Genomic DNA, 26,162 nt, shown 5'->3' with positions numbered 1-26,162 from the left:
TGTGTAGATCCAGGCTGTTTGCCCATAAATTGAATTTCAGAACCAGCCCTAGCAGGAAGGAACGCACAAACATTGATAGACAAACCAGGCCTTCACTGGAGTGTAACCATGAAATTGTGTTTATTGTTATTACCAGAGAGTCCAACTCTCTTTATACTATGATCTGTCCTACCTTAGGAGGCTCTGGGAGTTGACCTTGCCAGCTTCCATGACACAAGGCCTGAGGAGTGGCTTAACAAAAAGGGCAAGAAGTGGTTAGTCCTCAAGGAGAAAAGAAGGGGAGGCAACGGCACCAGGGTGTGTGCAGAGAGTAAATAACAGCACATTGCCTTCCTCGAGAGCAGGGGATTACTAAGCAGAAAGATTTGCAGGGGGACCTTAGGAGGATATCTGACAATCCCCTCAAATACATCATCTTGGAGAGTGAAATGCTGTGTCCAGTTCTGTGCACCACAATTTAAGAAGGATGTCGACAACCTGGAATGTATGCAGAGGAGGGCAACCAAGATGATCGAGGGTCTGGAAAACAAGCCTTATGAGGAGAGGTTGCAGGTGCTGGGTATGTTTAGCTTGGAAAAGAGGAGACCGAGTGGAGCTATGATAGCCATCTTCAAATATCTCAAGGTCTGTCACATGGATGCTGGAGCAATCTTGCTTTCTCCTGCTCTGGAGGGTAGGATTCGAACCAATGGATTCAAGTTACAAGAAAGGAGAGTCTGACGAAGCGCCAGGAAGAACTTTCTGACAGTAAGAGCTGTTCAACAGTGGAACGGTCTCCCTTGGGAGGTGGCGGACTCTCCTTCCTTGGAGGTTAAGCAGAGGTTGGGTGACCCTCTGTCACGGATGCTTTAGCTGAGATTCCTGCATTCCTTCCAACTCTACAATTCTATGGTTCTATGAAACATTCAACGTGGGTTGTTTCCCCCTTCCCGCATTTAGGAGCTGCACACTCTAGTTTGTCCACGGGAGAAAGATGCCCAGGAAGAACTGGGAGGGCCATCAGACGAGCAACATCATTGGGTCAGCTCGGCTGACCACTTGCCCCCACTCTGAGCCAACACCACTTCTGTCCCATCTTTGGCCCTGGAAGGAAAGGCTGTAGCCTCAGGGCCAGTAGGATGCAGCCTCTTGAGGAGACTATGGGAAAGGCACATGGAGCACATATGGAGCGCATACGAAAAGGACAACACAGGGATTGGGGTGGTGAAGAATGCACAGGGGATTCACTCTTCTCACTGGCGGAGTCCATCATTTCCAAGAAGCTTTGGCCTGGGTGGCTAAGGTTTTGCTGGGTTGGCCTGCATCCCGTTGACGGTGGAGTCCAAGAGAGCCCCCTTTCGGTAAGGCAGGAGGGAGGGGTTGTTGAGCAAGGTGTAGGCCAAGAACCACCGTGCACGGCTGCGCTTGCCCTTGGACCCTTTCGATGAAAACGCCTTGGTCTTCATGAGCTTGACTCCTGCCAACAAAAGGGCCACTGTGAAGATCCAGGAACCCCCCCACACTTTCCCTGGGGTGTCCAGAGGGAGTCTCAAGGGCAATTCCACCATCAAGGGGGGGGGACCACCTTGCACTCAGCTAAGGAGGGGCAAATCTGCCCTGGTTCCCCATTTTTCGTCCCTAGCCAGAGTGGAAGGGCTTGAGGCTTCATTCTGCAAACCTTAAATTTATAGCTTAGGTGCTGCTGCTTTAAAAACGTCCCCTCTCAAAAGTGTGCACTCTTCCCTTGAACGCAAAGGTGTAGGAAGGCAGGCAGATGGAGCCTGAGAAGATGCTTGCCCAGAACCTTCTCAGGCTCTGCCTCCAGGCCCGTCCTAGCCATAGAGGCTAGTGGCGCGGAGAACCACGGCGCCAGGCGCTGGAGGGCGCTGGAAGGGCGCCAAGTGAGCGCAGGGTTCCGGCGATCTGGCCAGGACTGCGCTCCTTCTCCGAGAACTCCGCGCTGCGCCTCCTTCTCATTTCCCCAGCGCTGGGTTCTGCTCAGTCGAGCTTCGCCACCAGTGCGCGCACAGCGCCCAAGCAGCTCTTGCTGGTCCCGCGGTGCGTGCGCTGGTGGCGAAGCTTGACTGAGCGGAACCCAGTGCTGGGGAAACAAGAAGGAGGTGCAGCGCGGAGTCCTCGGAGGTGGCCTCCCGCTGCTGCCGCGGTCCGCTTGGCACTCCCAGGCCCTTGGAGAGGCGCTGGAGGGGGGCGCTGTCTGCCCGCCTGTCTGTCTACGCTTCTGCCTTTTCCAGGCAGGCAGCTGCCTCTTCCTCCTGGTTGGTCACTCCTGGAGTGACTGACTGGGAGGAAAGAGACAGTCCACCCAATCAGGTGAAGGTGGAGGCAGGCAGATGGATGGAGCCTGAGTAGGTTGTGGGTGAGCACCTTATTGGGCTCGGTCTGCCTGGGTGTGTGCACCTTTGAGGAAGCATCGCCCCTGCCCGCCCTCCTGGCACAGGCTGGAGTTGTATGGGGGCTCACTCAGCTGTAGGGCTGGGCAGTGGGGAGGAAGCAGCCGCCGAGATACATTTCAGACATTGCGATATATCAGTATTTCATGATATCTAGCTGCAGATATATCATGATGTTGAAAAGCAGATATCACCCAGCCCTAGCTGGGAGCTCCTCCATCGAGGCTCAGGTTGCAGTTATGTGTAAATAAACATTATTAAGGGACCCAGGTGGCACTGTGGGTTAAACCACTGAGCCTAGGGCTTGCTGATCAGAAGGTCGGTGGTTCGAATCCCTGCGACGGGGTGAGCTCCCGTTGCTCGGTCCCAGCTCCTGCCAACCTAGCAGTTTGAAAGCAGGTCAAAGTGCAAGTAGATAAATAGGAACTGCTACAGTGGGAAGGTAAACAGCATTTCCATGTGCCCCTCTGGTTTCGCCAGAAGCAGCTTTGTCATGCTGGCCACATGACCCGGAAGCTGTCTGCGGACAAATGCCAGCTCCCTCGGCCTATAGAGCGAGATGAGCGCTGCAACCCCAGAGTCGGACACGACTGGACCTGATGGTCAGGGGCCCCTTTACCTTTAAACATCATCATCATCATTATTATTATTATTATTATTATTATTATTATTATTATTATTATTATTAATCACAGAGATACCACAGTCTTCACTGTGCCTTATTATCTGCAAGGAATCACAGGTAAGCGCACCTGATATCCCTGAAAAACAATGTGGATGCCAAAGTCACGCATCCTTTCACAGATCTGACCTCCCCACCTGCACTCACCAGAAGGCCTTTGGAGCAAGGAAGCAAATCCACAGCTGGCTCCCCCCCCCCGTGTTTCCCATGAGAATCTATAGAGAGAGACAGAAAAGTGATCTTTCCATACATGAAGGAGAAAAATAATCTCCCTGACTGGCCACAAATGAGAGAGCAAGCGGGTGAGTGAGCAGGAAGCTGGATGTTATCTGCATCCATTTAGTGATGATGGGGCTGGGATGGGGGGACCGGGACCGAGAGTGCTCACCTTCTTCCACATCTCTCGGCTGGGGTCCCTTTTTGCACACCTGGAGGAGCAGGAAGCAGAAGGCTTTCATCACGGGGTGCGATTGGCTGACCTCAATCTTCAAGTAATGGCAATACGTCCGGTAGCCTGGAGGGACGTGCAGTAGGGGGAAGAGGAGGAAGGGACAGGGGGAAGACAGTTGAAAAACATTCCTGTTGAGCAGGTGCCTTTGTTTGCTGCAGAAGACTGTTCCAGGCAACCCCGAGATCACCGGAGGATTTCAATATTTCTAACTCATTTTCTGTGATGATTTTGTTTACGCTTGTTTTTGCATTTAATAACATGATTTTTAAAAGTCTCTGTGTATGTGTGTGTGTGTGTGTGTTATTGTGCAGGATTGCCAAATAAACTTTTATTGTGCAATCCAATATTGCCAGCACATGAGTGAATCCTATCCTGGAAGTGCCCCCAGGGATGAAGGGGAAAGCCATCCAATCTGTATTTTAAAGTGCAAAGCATGTTGTTAGTGAGCTTCCACATCTCAGCTTCCTGAATTAGGTACATATAGCCAGAAAGAGCATGCAATGCAGGGCAGAAGGAAAGGAAGCAGGCGAGGAAAACAGAAAAGGGGACCAAACCGCTTGCATTCCGCTAACCTGGATCAAAGACTTCCACGCCGTGGCCTAGCATGCTCACATCCAGCCGGCAGAAGTGGACGACATTGTACAGTGCAGACCCCACCATCCTCCAGACTCCTGCCAAGACCCCCACGAGCACATTGATGGGGAACAGCAAGAAGGTCACAATGTACAGCGCCCGTCTTCCCAGAGGGGAAAAGTGGAGAGAGTGCAGACAGATTATTATTTTTGCACAAGCGGCACCTGCATATCCTCGCAGGAGCTTCTTCTGTTCGTGATTCCCGCCCACCCGCCACGCCTTCCCCCGAGAATTCTGGTGGAAATGGAAATGGGAGCAGAAGCTGATGATGTTCGCTGATTCATCCCATGTCCCAAACGGAGCTCAACCCAGGGCATAGAATTGGGAGTCACTCTTCTTGTGGCTTTTGGTCCACAAATCAATACACAATGGATTGTGACTACCCCCTCTGCCCTGGATTGTGCTTCCTCTACATTGAAACGGGGGGGGGGGATGTCATGACAGTGTAAGTTACCTAAGCTATGTCACTTACACAATTTTGCCACAGTTCACAGAGAGGCCAATCATGTCATTTTTGGTGGAAGACAAACTGCAGCTGAACGGAAACGGTGTTGCACATGACAAAAAGTGAGTGGAAGGGAAAACGATGCCTTCTTACGCCCCTAACCTCTGGGCAACCATAAACTGGTTTAAGGGTCTCAATCAAACCAATTCACTCTTCCCATTCTGATTCCGGAACGCAACTCATTGACCATATCCACGCTAAACATTTAAAGCAAATTCATACCGGAGCCATGGCTTTCCCCAGGCAATTCTGGGGAGCTGTAGTTTGTTAAGGTTGCCGAGAGTTCCTAGGAAACCCTTCTCCCCCAGACCTATATCTCCCAGAGTTATATAGTTCCCAGACTGATTGTTCAACCACTCTGAGAACTGTAATTCTGTGAGAGGACTAGGGGTCTCCAGACAACGCCTTGCACTCTTAACAGACTACATTTTCCAGGATTCTTTGGGGGGAAGCCATGATTTTTTTAAAGTGATATGATACTGCTTTCCATGTGTGTGCACATGTGGTCATTGCCTACAGCACAGCTGTGATCTGTATTCCATCATCTGGACCCTGAGATGTTAACAAGCGCAGCCGTTGCAAGAAGCAATCCAAGAGACACTGAGGTGCTGCTCTCTCATGCTCTAGCTGGGATGAACAACTTCCGTAGTCACCTGTTGGTCAGCTCCTTAGGGAGGCGGCCACGCTCCAGAAAATAGTAGTGAGTCAGCAGGTTCTGTGCAACCACAGCCAGCACCAAGGTCAACCAGAAAGGCCTAGACAAAAAAAAAAGCAAATCAGAAATGGCCAGTTTTGCTCAGGGTATAGGATTTGCATGAGTTTTAAACTGGTGCAATAGTCATGGTTCCACTCAAGGGATCTGTGAAATTGCAAGGGTGACGAGGAATCTTCAGTCTTAGAACCTTTCTAGATGAGTAATGCTCAGTGATCTAGACATCTTCTGTAAATCAAAGATTTCAGTGGACGGGAATTTTTTTCCTAAGTACTCAAGTGCAAAGGGCCTGCCTTGGGATGTGGTGGGGCATTTAAACTGGAGGCTTAAGCACAGCCTGGAGAGTCATGTCTTTGGGATGTTGCAGTTGGACAAGTTGACCTCCAAGGTTGCTTTCCATTCCAAAGTTCTATGAAACACAGACTATTCAGCACTTGGCAGCGCTGCGGGGGCAGCGGGTTTGGGTGGGTGTATTCAGAAATGCCACATTCATTGTTACCTAGAGTTCTGAGAGTCATGTGGCTACTTCATGTGGTGGTGGAGGGGCAACTTCCATCATCCTGGCCAGCAAGGTCAGAGGCAGGGCCAGGAGGAGCTGTGGCCCACAAAATCTGGATGACCACATTGGATACCACTGGTCTGCAATTGTTTAAATGCACCACTGATGGTGGTGGTGGGACCACGGCATGGTAGGAAAGAGTTAACAACTTCTTCTCTGCATGCCACATTCAGGATCCTGTCATTCTTGTGGCTGCTACGTTAAGAGGAGAATGAGAGAAACTCAAGGGCTAACTTCATCTTCAAATGCAATGCCAGTGTGATGAAAGAAGGCCCTGAAACGTATCCTTGCTCCAAAACCAAGGCTGGACATTTGCAGAAGTAACTTCCACATTGGCTTGAGCATCCTTCTTCCAAGGGAGTTTTCATTTGGGGTAACATTTTCAATCTTGGCATTTTGCAGATTTAAGCTTGGGTATCTCGCCCATTAGGGATGCAGGTGGTACCGTGGTCCAAACCACTGAGCCCAGGGCTTGCCGATCAGGAGGTCGGCGGTTTGAATCCCCTCGACGGGGTGAGCTCCCGTTGTTCGGCCCCAGCTCCTGCCAACCTAGCAGTTCAAAAGCACGTCAAAGTGCAAGTAGATAAATAGGTACTGCTACAGTGGGAAGGTAAACGGTGTTTCCATGCACTGCTCTGGTTCACCAGAAGCAGCTTTGTCATGCTGGCCACATGACCCGGAAGCTGTCTGCGGACAAACGCCGGCTCCCTCGGCCTATAGAGCAAGATGAGTGCTGCATCCCCAGAGTCGTCCGCGACTGGACCTAATGGTCAGGGGTCCCTTTACCTTTACTTATGTCGCCCATTAGGCCTGTAGAACTCTTACCACATGTTCTCCATTATTTTAAAGAGGAGCATGTTGCTGCCAGATTGCAGGGGGATGACCACAAAGAAAGTGAAAATCACAGTGCAGACGAAGAAGACGATGTGCTGGATGAGCAGACCTGGAACAGGGGCAAGAACATACCGTCATAATGGAGGAAGCTGCCAGTGTGGACAGGCTAGACCAGGCACCCCCAAAACTGCGGCCCTCCAGATGTTTTGGCCTACAACTCCCATGATCCCTAGCTAACAGGACCAGTGGTCAGGGATTATGGGGATTGTAGTCCAAAACATCTGGAGGGCCGAAGTTTGGGGGTGCCTGGGCTAGACGGACCATCCAGCTCAGTACTGCCTGCTCTGACAGGCAGTGGCTCTCCTGGGTGTCAGACAGCGGTTTTCTCAATTGGAGGACCGACTTCCCTGCTTCCCCTTCCAAAGAGGCCAAAGTTGGGGTGGAAAGGGGGAGATTATCATCATCATCTGTCATTAAATTCATATTCTGCCCTTCATCCAAAGATCAAGCGGCCATTCAGAGGATAAAAACACAAAATACATCACACACACTCCTCTAGCCTACAGGTTACCAGAGCATGGAATGCCCCTCCTCCTGTGAATGCCCCACCTGCACCAGAGCCTGTCAATCCAAGCCTGATCCCAATAGCACTGTGGGGCTCAGGATGCAGAATGGGTCTGGGGGCCCCCCAAGGTGGGTGGGCTGTCTTAGCAACATTTTGGAGCAATCACACCTACTGGTCTTTGCCCTAAAGTCCTTCCCTAAGGGGAACTTGGAACAGGATCACTCAGTTGCTCTAGCATGGGACTCTTAATCTTAGGGTTGTGGGTTCGAGCCCCATGTTGGGTAAAAGATTCCTGCATTGCAGGGGGTTGGATGAGATGACCCTTTGTTGCAGGTTTTATTGCATTAGTTTCCATTGCAGTTATCCTCTGTTTTTCGCAAATTGCTCCGGAGCACCTTCCTCTAACGCACCAGCACCTCCGCCCCGATCCTTACACAAAAGGTGCAAATTAGCATATCATTTACCTAAGCAGGCAAATGCAGTTTGGAAACTGGCAAAGCACATCCAGCACACCAGAGCCTGCTGCGAAGGTTGAATCTTGCGAGAGCGATAGAAGACGTCTGTGACTGCCCCTTGGTACAGGCGCTGGAGGTTGATCCTGAAAACGGAGAGGGAGAAACCGGGGGAAGATGCTGTCAAGTGGAATGTGAGAGCACCTAAGAACATACCTGCCAAGTTGCTGTCAGAGAAATAAGGGACCGGGCTGGAAATAGCAGACCGGAAGTAGCGCTGCCGCATTTGGAACTGGGCGGAGCATGCTCAGAAGTGACTTTTGGTGCTGCTTTGCCCAGTTCCAAAATGGCTGCCGCGCCAGAAGTCTCACTGCAGCCATTTTGGAACTGGGCAGATCAGCATCAAAAGTCGCTTCCGAGCATGCTCCGCCCAGTTCCAAAATGGCCGCCGCGCCAGAATAAACCGGGGAAAAACAAAAAAAAATCCGTTTTCCCCCCAGCTAGGAACAGCTGGAAAAACGGGGATTTCCCGGGGAAAACGGGAGACTTGGCAGCTATGCCTAAGAAGGATAGATGAAAACGTAGGAAGAGCCTGCTGGACCAGGCCGAAGGGGGCTCCTCATCTAGTCCTGCAGAAACCCCTCTTGTGGTTTCCAGCAACTGGTATTCAGAAGCATTGCTGCCTCCCACTGTAGAGGCAGAGCACGGCTATTGTGGTATCACAGTAGCCATGGATAGTCCTCCTCTCCTCCATGAATTTGTCCAATCCTCTTCTAAAGCCATCCACGTTGGTGGCCATCACTGCCTCCCGGGGGAAGGAGTTCCATAGATCAACTCCTCATTGCGAAAGAAGGACTTTTAGGAGGGTGGATGCCAAGTGAGGACATTTGCTCTCAAAGCAGGGATGAGAACAACAGCGGAAGTGGCTTATTGCACAAACCACAGAGCTTCTGCAATGTTAGATGAGGGTTTTCAGCCGGGGCACTTAATGCACACAACGTGAAACGGAGCAGGAGGAAGATGAAGGGAATGCCATGCCATATCTCTTGGATGGGTTGCCAGTTAAGAAGGGAAGCAGGAGGGGGCTGGCTTGGGGCAGCCTCATTTGGCTGGGGCAGAGCCCCGTTTGCCCTGATGGACCTACCTTCCCTGCCCACGGCAAGAGTCCAGAAGGACAAGGCTCACCTGTGCTTCCCCATGGACTTCATCAGCATACAGAAAGTCAGCAGGCAGGAGACGACCAGGGAGGAGACGAAGCAGACTGCAAAAAAACAGGAGCGGGTCCCGAGTGGTTTAACAACCAGTCCCTCTTTTCCCAGGGAACTCTGGGAATTGCAGCTCTGGGAGGTGAATCGGGACCTTCTAACAACTCTCAGCGGCGCCCTTCACAAAGTACAGCTCCCAGAATTCTTTGGGGGAAGCTGGGGTTGCTTAAAGTGGTACCTTGGTGCAGGTGTGCTCCCTGACTCTCACATGCATTCCCTTGGTTCAGGTGCGCTTCTGCCATTCTGGTATAGCAAGAGGGAGGGTCCTTATCACCAGGGAGAGCTGACAAGACCAGCAGCCCATTTGTCTGCCTGCTTGTCAGTCAGCCTTTCATCGGCTATGCACTCCCCCCTCCCCCTTCTCCATGCCACATCTTTTCCACCCCATCCTCTCTGTGCCAAATGCAGGATTCTACCACATACCCCCCCTCCCCGCAAGCCTTTGTGAGCACTACCATCTGTGGGGTGAAACTGCTGCCTGCATTTCTGCATTTCACTCCCCCTTTGCTTCTTGGCATTGCGCGCTGCTTTTAGCTTGCTGGCAAATGGCCCAGGAAGAAAGCAGGGAAAGAGGGCGAATCTGCATAAAGGAAACCCCCAACAGACCCCCACAATGACAAGGATGTTTGCATGCCATAAGACGCCCCTCAGATTAGGAAACTTTGACCCCAGACCAGAACACAATGCCTCTGGTCTCTTCTGCAGTGCTTCCCTACATCCAGAATCCATCTGCTCTGAACTTCAGAAAGGGAAAAGTCTCTGCATGCACAGCATGAGGAATAGGAGCTTAGGATTTCAAAAAAGAAGAAAATAAAGCATTTGGAGAAACATTGAAGCATGTGGGGCAGGCAGCCAACTTGATAACTACACCGCCATATCAGCACTCCCGTGTTTGGAACTTGCCCTCTTCATCAGATGAAAGATACCCAGATACTGTAGTAACTGGGGAATGTGTTAGCCTTCCTTTCGACTTGTAGCAACAGTCCAATTTGAAGACAATAATGCAATGACCATGACTAAGGATGGAAGGATTGTGGAATTTTGGTTCTCAAAGTGCTCGTCCACACTTCTGCTTTTCCCATGCCTAGAAAGCAGAGGCTCATGTGTTTCCCCCCTTCTCCCACTCCTTTCTTGGGGAAAAACTCATTTTTCCCTGCTGGGCAATGCTGCAGCCTACTCAGTTTCCCCTGTCCTAACCCACCCCCACTGCTTTGGCTGACTCAGGGTTCTTCCTTCCCACCATGGCTATGGGCTTCCCCCCTCCCTTTGTTGTGCCTCATCCCTGTGATACCCCCCCCCCCGTTGTGAAAGCCCCATATTCTGTTTGTTTTTGCCTGTGGCCTACTGGGCAATGGTGAGGCCCACTCATTTTTCCCTGCTGGGCAACGCTGCGGCCTACTCAGTTTTCCCTGTCCCAACCCACCCCCCACTGACTCAGGGTCCTCTCCCCCCCATGGCTATGTGTTTTCCCCTCCCTTTGTTGTGCCTCATTCCTGGCCACCCCACCCCCCTATTCTGTTTGTTTTTCCCTGCTTGGCAATGCTGTGGCCTATTGAAAAAGCTGGGCCTTGTTGCTGCAAAAGGACTGTTTTCAGTTGGTTGCTGTGGAATTTTGTGATGTCATCTGGCGGCGCAGCCGCTGGAGTCTTCAGAGCGTCTGGTGGTGACGTCTAATTTGGGCGCCACTTTTGTGTTTAATCATTATTTTAGGTGTGAAAGGTGTGTTTTTTTGGGGGGCAAATATGCCAGATCCCTCCCTGATGGGCATGGAACGTTGTGGCCGAATTTGTTACATTACGGTTCAGCAGTTACGGAGAAAGGCTGTTTCATCCATGTGCGCAATGCCTACATTTTTATATATATAGATGGGTTGGATCCAACAAGGCTCCTCCTATTTTTATTTTTTATCCAGAAAAACTGTTTCTGGAAAAAAGTACAAAAGCAGCCTGACAGGGGTTGTCATGCTGGTAGATCCTGTGCAGAGAATTCTGAAAGATTTAAAAGATCTTGGCACTAAGCTGAATTCATTATGTATCTGTTAATTGACATTTTGATAGCTCAGCAAACTTGGGAAGGTGGAAAGGTCACTTCAATTGAATTATGGGGACGATGACTAAAATGCTGGATCGACATTTATTATCATTTTGTTTTTAGCTTCTCAGTTAGGGGGCCAACCAGCTGGTTATATTGATCAGTAATGTGCTTAGAGATATGCCCCAAGATAAATACAAAAGACTAGACTGTATTCATGACCCAGTTCTTGTTCCTACAGTTTCATTATTATTATTATTATTTTTTTGGGGGGGGGAATAATTGAAAAATAAAAATGTGGGAAGGGGGCACAGCCAGGAATGGGCACTCTTATATCCTTGTGTTTCTTTAGTTCTTCAGAGCCATTTCTCGGGGATGCTTCAGTTGTGATTCCTGCATTGCAGAAGGTTGGACTAGACGGCCCTTGGGACCCCTTCCAACTCTGGGACTACCTCACCTCCAGAGTTTGCTCCTTTCAGGGGCAGAAATGGACATTGTCAACAAGACCAGGGCCCCAAAGACTCACCTTCGAGCGACCAGATGTAGTGCTTGAGGGTCGCTAACTCTTTGTCTCCAGGGATCCCAGCGGGATTTTCAGAGGCGACTATACCAAACTGGATGAAGAGTGCAGTCAGCTCCTTGGTCATCCCAGACCTTACTATCTGGATGCTGGGGACGAAGACTGCCAGAAGGAGGAGGGCCACCTGTAAACCAAGAGATGGTTCATCTGGCTGGCCACTGTGAGAACAGGATGCTGGACTAGATGGACCACTGGCCTGACCCAGCAGGCTCTTCTGATGTTCTTATGTCTCTGGATACCAGTTGTTGGGAGACATGTGCAATAGAGCGCTCTTCTGCTTGTGGGCATCCATGAGAACAGAATCCTGGGCTGGAGAGGCCGTGGGTTCTTAGCTTCTTACCTGATAGACAGCAATCACAGATGTGGCGAGGGAGAGAACCAGCTTCAGAGGGATTTGGAAGCCTGCAATTCCACAAAAAATCACAATCACACATGGGTAGCACCCAACAGTTCCATTCAAGTTTCCGATGTTATGATGAAAGAAGCATTTTTTGGGGTGTGTGTGTGTCAGAGTCCGCTCCACTGCTTTAATAGAACATGAGCCTTAATTTGTCAGGTTTATACGGTGCAAAGAAGGAAATGTAAAAGGGGTTGGGAGTTAAACATAAATGGAATGCAGAAATGCAGTCTGTGGCCATGGATGTAGAGTAGCTTAAATGAAATGGGTGAAAACGCAATTATGTGTGTGTGTGTCCGTCCGTATAGTTAAAGCTATGGTTTATGGTGGGTCCGTATAGTTAAAGCTATGGTTTTCCCAGTAGTGATGTATGGAAGTGAGAGCTGGACCATAAAGAAGGCTGATCACCGAAGAATTGATGAGAGAGAGAGAGAGAGAGAGAGAGAGAGAGAGAGAGAGAGAGAGAGAGAGAGAGAGAGAGAGAGAGAGAAGCTTTGGTCCAAACAGCTGATGTATATAATCAAGAGGTGTGTCCCAAGATCCCACAAAGAAATCCAACAGCCACAAAAACACACGGCACAATTGCTGCGTCCTAAGCCAAATTCAGCTCATTAGCTATGTAGGGTGGTCTGCCAGGAATGATAGTCATTGCTCCCAACGGGGTGGGGCGAGCCGGGGCACGATGCTCTGTGGGGCCTCCGAGGAGTCTGCCTGCCTCCTCCCACTCAGCTGCCCTACAGCTGAGGGGGAGGCACCAGGCGGACTGTTTGGGGCAGGGCGGAGCCTGCAGGTGCCCAACCACCACGTCACTCCCAAGAGAGACACTGCCCGGCATTTTGTCACCCCCCTAAGTGGTGACACCCGGGGCGACCCGCCCCTACCGCACCCCCTGTCAGGAGGTTGCATTTCAAACACCCCCTTCCTCCGCCCGATTGCTCCGTAGGGCTGCGAAATGGGATGAAAAAGCTTGTCCATTCAGAGTGAGGGCACAAAGCACTACTCTCACTCTGATTCGGCTTTATCAAACTATCATTGCGTAACTGACAGCATCCCTTGACGGAATCATGTTGCCTTCATAATCCCCGGTTGCCAGGAACCGCTTCAAAAAGAAGCACCCGCGGTGGCGTTCATTTGCCCGCATTTCTCCACCTGTTTTGCGCTACATGTGCACCTGCAGCCCTTTTTGCGGGTGGAGGACCTAAGAACAAGCCGAAGCAACAATGGAGCCTTTCGAAAGATCTGTGCAGGCAGTACCTTCCTGAGGTGCGTAGAGGAATGAGCAGACATAGGAGCGGATCCTTGACAGCAGGCTGGGCTTGGCTCTGCTGATGCTAGAGGGACAGAAAGAAAGTTTGGCTCAGGCAGACAAAAAGAGGCACACACACACACACATAAACGCCAAGACATGAGGACAGGGCCAGGGGGCATACCTTCCAAGTTCCTCTCTGAAAAATAAGGGACCGGACCGGAAGTAGCATACTGGAAGTAGCGCGGTGGCCATTTTGGAACTGGGCGGAGCATGCTCAGAAGTGACTTTTGATGCTGCTGTGCCCAGTTCCAAAATGGCCACCACACCAGAAGTCGCGCTGCAGCCATTTTGGAACTGGGCAGAGCAGCATCAAAAGTCGCTTCTGAGCATGCTCCGCCCAGTTCCAAAATAGCCGTCACGCCAGAATAAACCGGGAAAAAACAAAAAAAATCCGTTTTTTCAGCTGGGGACAGCTGGAAAAACGGGGGTTTCCCGGGCAAAACGGGAGACTTGGCAGCTATGCCAGGGGGCCCTTTTCAGGCTGAGGGCCGCAATGCCTCATTGACGACAACTTTTGCTGGGCATAAGCAACCTTGCATGCCTCCAGCCAGTAGAAGGCAAGGTTGGCACTAGCAGATAGACTGGGAAAATACACTTTGTGCTTTCCCACTTCACACCCTTTCTCCTGCTCTCTCTCTCTGTCTCTCTCTCCCTCCTGCACAAGGCAGCCATGACATGATCTCTCATTGCGTATTCTTAGAATCTGAAGCCATTCTTGGGAATGTGAAGTAACTGGAAGCACCTTTTTCCCACTTTACCAATGGGACTCCGGTGTATTTTATGTTACTTTTTTTTAGCAATGCTAGCAAATGAGAGAGACAAACTATAAGAAAACCAATATTATTTTTCAAACCTATCAGAAAGTGGATGTGGCAGTTCCAAAGTTTGGGAGCTTGATTTAGTAGGAAAGGTGACCAACAGACCACACAGTTCCAAGGGATAATGTAAAAAGGAGAGATTTCCAGATGTCTGCTTTGATTTTACTACTTATGCCAATAGGGAAGAACAGGGTGTGCCCCCCCTCCCTTTGCTTATCAATGGATTTGATTGATTCAACAATATATGATCCTTTCCACCCATGACAGTAATGGGCTTTATTTTACTCTAAGTTTAAAATTATATTCAGCCTTCTATTTTTATCATACCTGCTTGTTGTGTGTCTGCTGTTGTTAACCTAATAATGTGTTGTCTTTAATTCCCCTTCCTTGCTTCATATTTATTAATTTATTTAAAAAGTGGGAGGAGCTACTGTTGCCTTGGTATAATAGACTACCGTCCAGCCTGCAAAAGCCAGAGGTTTCTATGCTCATTGCTCCACCCAGCTAACCCAGACATGTGATCATAGGTCAAGCTCTTCGGGAGGGAATAAGCACTTGAGGAGGGTGTGGATTGGGCCAGATAGAGAGAGCGCCACATTATTCTTATTTTTATTTATGTCATAAAATTTACTCATGGCTTGGTGTGTTGTTGTTGTTTTTAAAACAACAACAACAACCCTAAAAGCGGTTTACAAAAAAGATGAAACAAGATACAGGGATATTCTGGGGACAGCCTGCCCACCCACCCCCATTCCAGTTCCCATTCATCTCCAGATTTTGGGATGCGGTTTTGCTGAATGAAAGGCAGGCTGGCTGTGTGTGTGTGTGAGGTTTTACCTTTTATTTGGCATCCTTTTTGCCAGGATATTCTTCAGATAGTCTTCGCAATAGCCACTCCCCGGCAGCTTAAAACAGACACAAAAGACTGATTATTCCGCATGAATTTTTGGTGCAAGGTCGCACCTGCCCCCCACACTGAAAGTACTCTAATACCACAGCTCCCCCCCCCCCCAAGAATCCTGGGAACTATAGTTTATAAAAGGCGTTCACCCAACAGAGCTACAGTTCCCAGCACCCATGACTGTTTTAGTAGCACGGTACTAGAGTGTTTTAAATGTATTGTGTGAATGTGACCACATCTCCAGATTAGACCATGCTCTCTTAGCTGTGATTCCTGCTTTTTTGGGGGGGGGGGCTTAGATGACCCTTTGGGTCCCTTCCAACTCTACAGTTCTACGATTCTTAACAGATAGCATTTGAAATATAGGGGGGAAGTAGGAACCTTGCTGCGTACTTAAAGGATTTGGGGTACAGCTTCATAGCACAAATTTGCTAATATATATGTATGGAAGTTCCAGAAAAAAATTAGGATAGGGGGTGGGGAACATTTGCAGAAACACCTGTATTTCACAGCATGCCCAGCCCACCACACAAACTATGTATTGTTCCTTTTTTAAGTGTGTTTGTGTGTTGTGTTGTGTTGTGCTGTGCTGTGTTGTGTGTGTTTAGGGAAAGGGGCAAGGGATCTGGGGCTCAGCTTAGAACAGAAGACCCAGGCTGGCACAATTGCTATTTACGGTACTAAGCCAAATTCAGCTCGCCAGCCGGGCAAGGTGGTCTTGAATAGCCAGACCACACCAAAGCAGGGGCTGCAAAACACACCTCCAGTTTGGCAGTCACTCTACCGGGCTGTGAAATGGAATGAAAATGCTTGCCCATTCAGAGTAATGGCAGAAAGCATTGCCCTCCCTCTGATTTGGCTTTTAAGCCATTGTTGCATAACTGGGCCTTGGACACACCCCACTTCCGCCCAAAAATGCCCGTTGAAAAGGTACAAAGGTCTCAATCAATCCAGTGTATCTGAAGATACACTTAGTTGGTCTCTAAGGTGCTGCTAAGGGACCCAGGTGGCACTGTGGGCTAAACCACTGAGCCTAGGGCTTGCTGATCAGAAGGTCAGCGGTTCGAATCCCTGTGATGGGGTGAGCTCCCGTTGCTTGGTCCCAGCCTCTGCCAACTTAGCAGTTCGAAAGCACATCAAAATTCAAGTAGATAAATAGGGACCACTCCGACGGGAAGGTAAACGGCGTTTCCATGCGCTGCTCTGGTTTGCCAGAAGCGGCTTTGTCATGCTGGCCACATGACCTGGAAGCTATACGCCGGCTCCCTCGGCCAATAATGCGAGATGAGCGCGCAACCCCAGAGTCAGTCACAACTGGACCTAATGGTCAGGGATCCCTTTACCTTTACCTTAAGGTGCTGCTAGAAGGAATTTTTTTATTTTGTTTCGACTACAGCAGACCACCACGGCTACCTACCTGTAACTAAATTAATCCATCGGTTCGATTCAATTTTCACATAGCTAAAGGGGCTGTTGCAAAAATGCAAGAGGCCGCTTTGCACATTAAAAGAATATTAGGTGCACACCTGTAAAAGCCCATTAATTATGAACATGACAAACATGTGCAGTTTTGCAATTTGCAAAATCAATAGTTAATTAGTTGGAAAATGAATTAACTCACAGCTCCAATAATCACCCCTGCTGCACATTCTAGTTAGGTACTTGGCTATCATCGGTTCAAGTGTTGCTTAAATTTATAGCAGGCTTGGTATAGGAAACTGGCACCCTTCGACAGCTGTGGGGGCATCCAGCTTTCTCTGCCCTGATGCCTGCCCTGGGCTCACCCAGTGGCTGTAGGAGCAAGCAACCCTATAAGTCCCCTCAATGCCCCAGGGCCAGAGCTGCATTGTGGGAATTGTGGAAAATCAAAGTGGCCATTTGCTCCATCAGGGAAACACTTTGCCAAGGGCTACCGCAACCCAGGAGCCAGTCTGAGCTTGAGGCATGGACTAACCCAGGGGTCCCCAAACTAAGGCCTGGGGGCTGGATGCGGCCCAATTGCCTTCTAAATCCGGCCTGCAGACGGTCTGGGAATCAGCATGTTTTTACATGAGTAGAATGTGTCCTTTTATTTAAAATGCATCTCTGAGTTATTTGTGGGGCATAGGAATTCATTCATATATTTTTTTCCAAAATATAGTCCGGCCCCCCACAAGGTCTGAGGGACAGTGGACCGGCCCCCTGCTGGAAAAGTTTGCTGACCCCTGGACTAACGTGACAAGCCCCATCTTGAGATGCTGCTGGCCGTTTGGGGCCAGAGAGAAAAATGCAAGCAATTCATTCCAAGAGATATTTGATGGCAGACACCACCTGGGAAATCAGGGCAAGGAGGACGAGATGAAGAATAAATTAAAAAGAAGGGGGGGGGCAGACACCACGCAGGATTCTCCAATTATTCCCTTGAGCACCAGAAGGACCAGAAAATATGGCCTCCAGGGAACGTGGTTCAAGTAAAAAGGCTCTTGGAATTAAAGGAGAAGACCACCAATTGTACAGGAAGATTCATGGGCTGTCTGGCCAGATGTCTCTAGTGCTGTAGAGGAAATGTTTTAGGTAGGCTTGCCCTTCAACTGCAACGTGGCAAATGTGCTTCGATTAGGAAGAATATAGTAGGAGCTGCGTATTTTCTTTTTTTTTTACAATAATATTTATTGAATTTTCCAACATTACAAATCAAATCAATATATCTTCACATCCACTTTATATCTTTAGCACAAAAGAGAAAAAGAGAGAAGAAAAAGAGAAAAAAAAACATACAAAAAGCAAAAAATATCAGGAAAAAAGAAAAAAGAATTTTTATAAAAATTAAACATCTAGCATAAACCATTGTAATAGACTTTGACTTCCCCGTTCCGTCCTTCCCAGGTCATATTATATCCCATTTTGGCAATTTTTCTAATTCTTTGCATTAATTCAATTATCTTAAATAAATTCTTATGATATCAAATTACAATAAATCCCATCAATTATATTCCCCACACTTTAATTCTATAATAATCCCCTTTAGCTTCCTGTTTCGCCTAAAAATCTCCTCAAATCTCTATTTCTAATAAATTCTAACAGAAAAAAAAACATTTATTATTTTAACTCAATACAAAAGATCACCCTCCTTCACCCGGGTACCCTTCTCCGGACGACCTGACCAGCATCTTTAAACAGTCCAAATCAAAACCGTGTTATCCGTCTCTTAGTTATAATGTCCTCTGACGCTCAGCCTATTCCGTCTCTCGCCCACTCCAACCCCATCTCTTCTTCCCAGCAACCCTTCTGTCGCCCCCATTGTTCATGTCCATCGCCCGGACCTACCCTCCCCTCTCTCACTGAGGAGGTTTGACTCCGGGCCATCACTTGGTTGTTTTTCCCTGGAGCCAGCTCTCCTCCTCTCACTAGGAGAGACAGCTCCTGGATTTCTTTGCACATTGGAGCTCCTTGGTAGCAATCTAGGTCCTGCGCAACCTCTCTCACCGCTTGCGCTTCGATCCAAAACTTCTTCTCCTCTTGTCCTGTCACCTTTGTATCAGTGTTTTTGTCATCCTCTAAATTGTCCTCTTGTTTTTCCTTATTGTCAATGGAGAGAAGTTGTTGCTGTGTCTCAAGGCATGACTTTGTAATCCTTTTATATTCTTTTACTCCTTCAAAAATTTCGTAGATTTTTCCCCAGACTCTTTGTAGTCCATTCTCTCCCATCTTGTGATGTTGTTTAGTCTGGGGATTTCCTTTGTCCTCTCAAATTTCAATATGGCGTTCGGGCAGAAGTGTCGGAGACATATCTTAAATTCAATAGCCAGGGCTCCAGATTCCCGCCACCCGGTTTCCGAAGGGGTTGCCACTCAAAGAAAACAAAACCAATTTTGCAGAAAAACCAGTCTTATGAAATGAAATCGTCTCCCCTTGGCTCTGCTGACCACAGGGGAGAACTCCTACTTGCTATTTTTAGGATGATTCCAAGTCCCGTTTCCGCTTAGTAGCTGCAGGCTCGGTAATTGCGTCTAGAAAGCCTCAGTGAAGGGGGGGAACGACCTCCGTCTTCTTTAAATTCCACCCCCAAGTCCAAATTTTCCCGAATAAAAAAATAGAGTCTTACTTGTAGATCCAATCTTGATTTTGGAGGCATCTGGTGCTCAATTGGTGTCGGCTCGGAGCTTTGCGCCACAGAGTGAGCATATCTTCCCAAGGCTCCGTCGTGCGCCGCCTGCGGACTTCACCCCCTAAAAAGGGGGGGTTACTTGCAGCGACCGCGACTTTGAGGAGCTCTGCCGGGTACCACGTCCCTGGACAGCCCAGTCCAGGGGTTCTCCGGGGCGCCACCTCGCTCAGGTGGCATTCCCCCCTCTCTGTAACACTCGGGGATCTCGGAGATCGAGAATCCCCCGCCGATCCCAATGGCGACCAGACCGGAAGTGGAGCTGCATATTTTCAAGACAGTCCATTTCCATCCTGGCTCTCTTTCAGGTGTGCTCAGTCAGAGCTCTTCCTCACCCCATTTTTCGGGGAATCATTAAAACCAGCATGGAGGCAAGGCTGGGGGTCTCCACCCCCATCGTTTTGCCTGGACACTGAGGTCCAGTGCCGAGGGCCTTCTGGTGGTACCCTCACTGTGAGAAGACAGGTTACAGGGAACCAGGCTGAGGGCCTTCTTGGTAGTAGCACCCGCCCTGTGGAAGGCCCTCCCACCAGATGTCAGAGAGAAAAACAACTACCAGACATTGAGAAGACATCTGAAGGCAGCCCTGTTTAGGGAAGCTTTTAATGTTTGACAGACTATTGTATTTTAATATTTTGTTGGAAGCTGCCCAGAGTGGCTGGGGAAACCTAGCCAGATGGGCGGGGTATAAATAATTTATTATTATTAAAGGTAATTCAATTTTTTTAAATAAAAAAACCCCTACACTAAAATACACCCCCCATGCAAACAAGGTGATAGACACTTAAAAGCTGAAGGACTGATGAAAAGGGAATGTTTTTGTCTGGCACCTAAAGATATGCAATGATGGTGACAGGTGAACCTCCTTGGGAGCCACAACTGAAAAAAACCATTTGCCTGTTTCGAATTAGTATAATTATAATTATTTATTGCATTTATAACCTACTCTGCTGCCCAATGAGCTCAATGTAGCATACAAGGCTCTCTCAATCCCCATAACAACTGTGCAAGGCAAGTTAGGCTGAGAGGCCGGGACTGGCACCGAGTGGGTGATTGGAACCCTGGCCTCTTCCAGGTCCTAGTCTGACACTCTAACCACTACACCACACTGTTTCTCCAACGAGACTCTCCACTAAGTAGCCATGACTCTCTAGCATTCCAGAAAGGATTCTTTCCTGGCCCTGCATGGAGATGCTGGGGATTGAACCCGGGATCTTACGCGTGCAAACCATGCTCTCTGAATTCTGAGCCCCTCCAGAAAGGCTACCATCTGTGCTGAATTAATCTGCGATGTCTCATTCACACATTCAAGTCACTATCTGACGCTACAGTCAGTGGGCAAGGACTGTGAGCTGCAAACTGGCACCATGATAGGTTGGCAAGGCAGTGATTCAGGAAGAGGCTCATAGCTGATTGTTCCAGCATCTTCCTGAAGGAAGCAAAACCATATTGTGAAATGCTACCCACCAACATGCAGGCTGTGATATGTAGCAAAGCCACACATGATATAGTTATTTATTGCATTTATATTAGATCTACTTTGAGGGAAGCTGTGTTGGTGACCTCTCTCTTTGCCACTGAGAGTCAGGGTATGTTCTTCCTTGTGCCACCCTGGAAAAGACCCAGCAAAGAGATGCTGCATCCTTCTTATATTTTTTTAAGAAGCACCCGACTTCTACAACCTATTTAAAATGCCTTGCATAATTCCCATATGCCTCGCCAGCCTTTGCGATCGCACTTGCGGAGGTGCTAATTATCGCGAGGAGAGGAAGGTGCCAGAGTGGGCCTGTCACTACACAGGGTTGTTGCAGGATCCCAGCTGGAGATCTGCACAAACATCTGAAGTGGAATAAGAAGGAACATTCTGTTCGCCACAAAAGACAGCCGACTCCTTATCCCAGAGTTGTGGATTGGGCTAAACCCTAAAATCCAAGCGCAGATTTGGGCTTCTGTCGATTTATTTATTTATTTTTAAATAGAGCTTTCTTTCTTAAAATAAAGACCTCTGTGCCAGTCGTTTGGATTATGATTCTGTTGCCAAACACTCGCTCTCCTCCTCCCACTGTAAGGCTCTGAATAGGAAACATTCAGAAACTCAAATCTTCTTGAGCTAAGTGGTTTAGATTTCAGCAAAAAAATAGCAGATTATTGACCCCCCCCCAAAGAGCCAAATTGTCTTACCCACCCACACAGCTGAGGGCACCTCTAATTCAGAGCTGGCCTTGGGAAGGGAATCACAGGATTGTAGAATCAGAAGGGACCCCAAGGCTCATTGAGGAATCACAGAGCAAGCATCCCTGACAGATGGTCATCCAACCTCTGCTTAAAAACCTGCAAGGAAGGAGACTCCACCGCCTTCTGAGGACTAAGTGAATATGTTCCATTGTCAAACAGCTCTTATTGCCAGGAAGTTCTTCCTAAGCTTTAGTTGGAATCCCCCTTCCTTCCAATTTGAATCCATTGGTTTGAATCCCCCTTCCTTCCAATTTGAATCCATTGGTTTGGGTGTTGCCCTCCAGAGCAGCAGAAAACCAGCTTGCTCCACCCTCCATGTGACAGCCTTTTAGTTATTTGAAGATGACTCTCCTGTCTCCTCTGAGTCTCCTCTTTTCCAGGCCGAACATCCCCAACTCCCTCTATTGTTCCTCATAAGGCTTGGCCATCTTGGTTGCCCTCCTCTGCACACATTCCAGCATGTCAATATCCTTCTTACACTGTAAACACAAGTGTGCATGCACACAAAAGCTCATACCAAAATAAAAACTTAGTTGGTCTTTAAGGTGCTAGTGAAGGAATTTTTTTATTTTGTAAACACAAGTGTTTACTTATGTATGCAACCACATCCGCTAGACTTCTCATAGCAAAAAGTTGGAAGAGTGTACAAATGTCAAAGATAGAGGATTGGCAAATCAAGTTAACAAGATATCAGAATATGGCAAGGGAAATAGGAGAAGCTAAAGGGATACCTGAACATAAAGTCGATAAAGATTGGGGAAAATTTAATGATTATAAGAAAAAAATTGTGGAAAACGCCAACCTCTTAGCAGACAGGTGAAGGGTTCAAGTAATATAAACAATCAAGATACAAAACATCCAGACAGGTATACAAAAAATTCTTCTGGGAAATCAATGTTGAAATAGAGAATAGGCTGGAAGTCACACAGGGGTGAGGGGTGGGGGTGTAGGGTGAAGGGTGAGAGGGAATTATCTATCTTGTTTTGTTTGGTAGCTTTTTCTTTTTCTTGTATTTTGTTGTATTACTATTTATATATTTATTATTATTTGTATATTTATTATTAAGCTTTGGAATTATGTTTTGTTTCATTTCTTTATTTCTTTTTTCTGTTGTAATATAAAAATTCAATAAAACAGAAAAATATATATCCTTCTTACACTGTGGTGGTCAGAACTGGACACAGGACTCCAGCTGTGGTCTGACCAAGGCAGAATAGAATGGGACTACTGTATTATTGGGGGACCCAGGTGGCGCTGTGTTTAAACCCCTGAGCCTAGGGCTTGCTGATCAGAAGGTTGGCGGTTCGAATCCCTGTGACGGGGTGAGCTCCCGTTGTTCGGTCCCAGTTCCTGCCAACCTAGCAGTTCGAAAGCATGTCAAAATGCAAGTAGATAAATAGGAACCACTACAGCGGGAAGGTAAACGGTGTTTCCATGTGCTGCTCTGGTTTGCCAGAAGCGGCTTTGTCATGCTGGCCACATGACCTGGAAGCTATACGCCGGCTCCCTCGGCCAATAATGCGAGATGAGCGCGCAACCCCAGAGTCGGTCACGACTGGACCTAATGGTCAGGGGTCCCTTTACCTTTACCTTTACTGTATTATTATTATTATTATTAAATAAGATTTGTATATTGCCCTTCATCTGTAGATCTCAGAGCACTTCACAGCATAAAACTACAAGATAAAAACACAAAATACATAGTAAAAACAAGAACTTCCCTTGACCTGAACATGAGTCTTCTGTTGATGCAGCTGAGAAATGCATTAGCTTTACACTGTTGCAGGACAACAGCATTCTCATAGTCCCTGAGGCTTGGTCAACATCATCTGGATGGCCACAAGGTTTTCCCCACTCCTGAGCTAGGAACTTAGAAAGCTGTTTGTTCCCAGGGCAGACAATTCCTCCGTTTTGTTGTGTCAGCTTAATCTATTGCCTATCAAGTAATTACAAGAGCACAGCTCATTCCTCCCCACCAAAAGAAACTCTGCACCGCTAGATCTTCATGGAGCAGAGAGGTGTGTGAAAATGAAACACTTGCTATTTTTAAAGGCACACAGGCATGCATGTCGCCTTATCTACAATTTGCGCTCACTCCAAAAATATGCATCACATATTGACCATGCTTTGCATAATTTGCACCTGTTTCGTAATGGAAACAGTTGGGAGTCGGAAACATTAGACAGGTCCACGTGCTCTGCTGTAAGACCTTAGTGCAATGATGGACAACCTTTTGAGCTTGGTGTGTCAAAATTCACCAAAAAACCGAGCATAACTCGGGTGGTGTGTCACTTTGAGAAAACCCCCACAATTTCACGATATTTATGGTTTAAATAACAAAAATGTATAATTGTAATATATAAACCAAAAACTAATTATTTAACCAAACCAAACCCAAAAACCCTTATTTATCACAAAGTGCCCAGAGTTGTTGAGCTTTTTTGGGGGGTGGGGCAAGAGAACAGAAATAAATGACGAATAATACCTTCGCTGGAACTAACACGCAGCACCGACATAGTTTGCCAAAGCGCCAAAAAACCCAGCACAGAATGGGTTAAAAAATGAACGCTGTTACACCCAATCATCGTCTGCCAAAGCACCAGAAAAACAGCACGGAAAGGGTTAAAAAACCAATCTCTGGCTACCAGCAACAACAACAACAACAACAACAACAACAACAACAACAACAACAACAACAACAACAACGAAGGATACAGGTTTTAACAGCGGAGACAACACAGCTTAAGGAGGAGCGGGAGAACAAATGGGGGAAACAACAACAGTGTGAATGGGCTCTGTGTGTCACGTCTGACATGCATGTCATAGGTTCGCCATCACTGCCTTAGTGCCACATCATCTCAGAATCCCTGCCTGTATTTCTCCCCGCCCAACCCCAATTGAACAAGGACAAGTCCTGTTGTATTTTTGCCCTACACAAGTTGGTATATTTATATGCCACTATTCATAAGAACAATCAGAGCAGCTTACCACAAGAGCATGTAAAACCCATACAATAAAAACCGTATGAAAAAGTTAAAATCAGTAATCAACTAACAGTTGCGGGAAACGTATTCTTAATTGCCTGCTTCCATCAGAAATTTAAAAGTGGAAACCGAGGGTGCCTGCTGATGTTCTCAACCCTTCCTTACCTGAGAATTATTCTGCCCTTCTGATTCTCCACTCCCTTCAGCCCAAGCCAGCATGGCCAATGGTTAGGAAAGATGGACTGTGTCCACCGCTGGTCTCATGACAATGCCATGCACACTCGCCACGTCCCAAGAATAAAGAAGTCCTGGCTAAAGTAAGCCTTTTGCATTGCAGCATGTCCGTTTTCTTGTGCTAAGGTCCTTTCTGCTCCAGGGATCAAGAGGCTGAGCCTGTGGCCCTCCAGGGATTTGTTGGACCACAACTCCCATCACCCCTGAGCCTTGGACATACCAGCAGAGGCCAATGGGGGTTGGAGTCCCAGAACTGTAGTTCACGCGTAAACCTTGAGGCTGAACTACCACAATGCACTCTATGTGGAACAGCCACTTGGGCCTGATTCAGATGCTCCAGCTGGTGCAAAATGTTTTGACCACATTGCTGACAGCTGCCCTAGCTGCCCATCTACTACTGAGACAGGGGCGTTAATTTATAAAGCCCCAAACAACTTAGGTCCAGGGTTTGCCTGTGAACCCTTCTATGCCACTGAGATCACCTGCAGGAATGTTGTTGGTTGTTCCCCGAGTTGGTGAAGCTCACTTGACAACAACAAGCAACTGAGCCTTTAGTGTCATTGGCCTAGCCCTGTGGAACTCTCTGCCACTGGAGATTCAGCAGATGCTTTCTGTGCCAACTTTGAAACGCCTACTGGAAACTTAAGAAAGCATCTTTCCACATTGGTTAATAGTGGTCTGTTTCTAGCCTTTTGAATGTTTTTGACTGTGTATGGCTTTTGTGTTTTCATTGTTGTGTAAACCATATGTGTGTTATACATTGGTATACAACTACTCTTATAGTTAAGCATCTGGAGGAGATGAAGTTCCCCACCCCTGCTCCACTCAGTCTACACCAGCACCCGGAGACGCGTCTTCCTCTAGTTTGACCCAGTGATGTTGCCATGCCTTACCTCCTCCATCACTTTCTTCCTCTTCTGCTCTTTGAAGCTCTTGACAAGCTGTGCAGGATACCAAAGGCTCAAAACCGCAAGGCACAGGATGATGGGGAGATAAGAAAGCAGGGAATAGTACCTATAAATCTGAGCAGAGACAAAGAGAACGGCTGCAAGAAAGACAAACCTGTGTTCAGCTCATAAATCCCATTACAAGCGACAACTCTCCCCCTCCTGGATAACTCCAGCAAGTTCCCACAACCAGTTCAAGGGGCTTCCTTCTCCTCTGCATCAATTGTGGCCCTTGCAGAACCCAGCAGGGAGGAAGATGAGGGTAGGGACAAAGCTAGAATTTGTTGATTGCCTGTCATTGCCTCTGGCAATGCCTGTGGGTGGGCTCTCTGCTTTCATGCCCTACCAGTAGATCCTGAGCTGAAGCCCTTGAAGAGGCTCCTTGCCTCACCGACCTCCTGGATCCTGATTCCCAGCAAGCCCTTTCTTTGCCAGTGTGTGTGGGCCAGGCACACACAGCTATGGTGCCATATGGGCATCATATATCGCTCAGAACATGGGTAGGTGCTCTTGCCTACCCCTCCTGCAAAGCAG

At 48.1% G+C, this 26,162-nt stretch overlaps 1 protein-coding gene across 2 annotated transcripts in view; it reads right to left on the bottom strand.

The window, feature by feature from the left end:
• Positions 1-96: 96 nt before the first annotated feature.
• The window catches only part of STRA6 (signaling receptor and transporter of retinol STRA6), a 51,365-nt gene continuing 25,299 nt past the window's right edge, over positions 97-26,162 (bottom strand). For both annotated transcript variants that reach the window (XM_088657909.1, XM_060278998.2), the window contains 12 exons: positions 25,575-25,703; positions 15,021-15,088; positions 13,311-13,387; positions 12,000-12,061; positions 11,606-11,783; positions 8,969-9,044; positions 7,796-7,929; positions 6,758-6,875; positions 5,315-5,416; positions 4,096-4,259; positions 3,461-3,586; positions 97-1,456 (listed from right to left, as the gene is read on the bottom strand). In XM_088657909.1, the coding sequence (XP_088514035.1) occupies positions 1,278-1,456; positions 3,461-3,586; positions 4,096-4,259; positions 5,315-5,416; positions 6,758-6,875; positions 7,796-7,929; positions 8,969-9,044; positions 11,606-11,783; positions 12,000-12,061; positions 13,311-13,387; positions 15,021-15,088; positions 25,575-25,703 (1,413 nt within the window). In that variant the 3' untranslated portion in view covers positions 97-1,277. The remainder of the gene's footprint in view (positions 1,457-3,460; positions 3,587-4,095; positions 4,260-5,314; positions 5,417-6,757; positions 6,876-7,795; positions 7,930-8,968; positions 9,045-11,605; positions 11,784-11,999; positions 12,062-13,310; positions 13,388-15,020; positions 15,089-25,574; positions 25,704-26,162) is intronic.

Source organism: Zootoca vivipara, chromosome Z1 (assembly GCF_965207765.1).
Source record: "Zootoca vivipara chromosome Z1, rZooViv2.hap1.1, whole genome shotgun sequence".
Classification (NCBI taxonomy): Eukaryota; Metazoa; Chordata; class Lepidosauria; order Squamata; family Lacertidae; genus Zootoca; species Zootoca vivipara.
The sequence above is the reverse complement of the archived record's forward strand: the minus strand, read 5'-3'. Positions and strand labels throughout refer to the sequence as shown.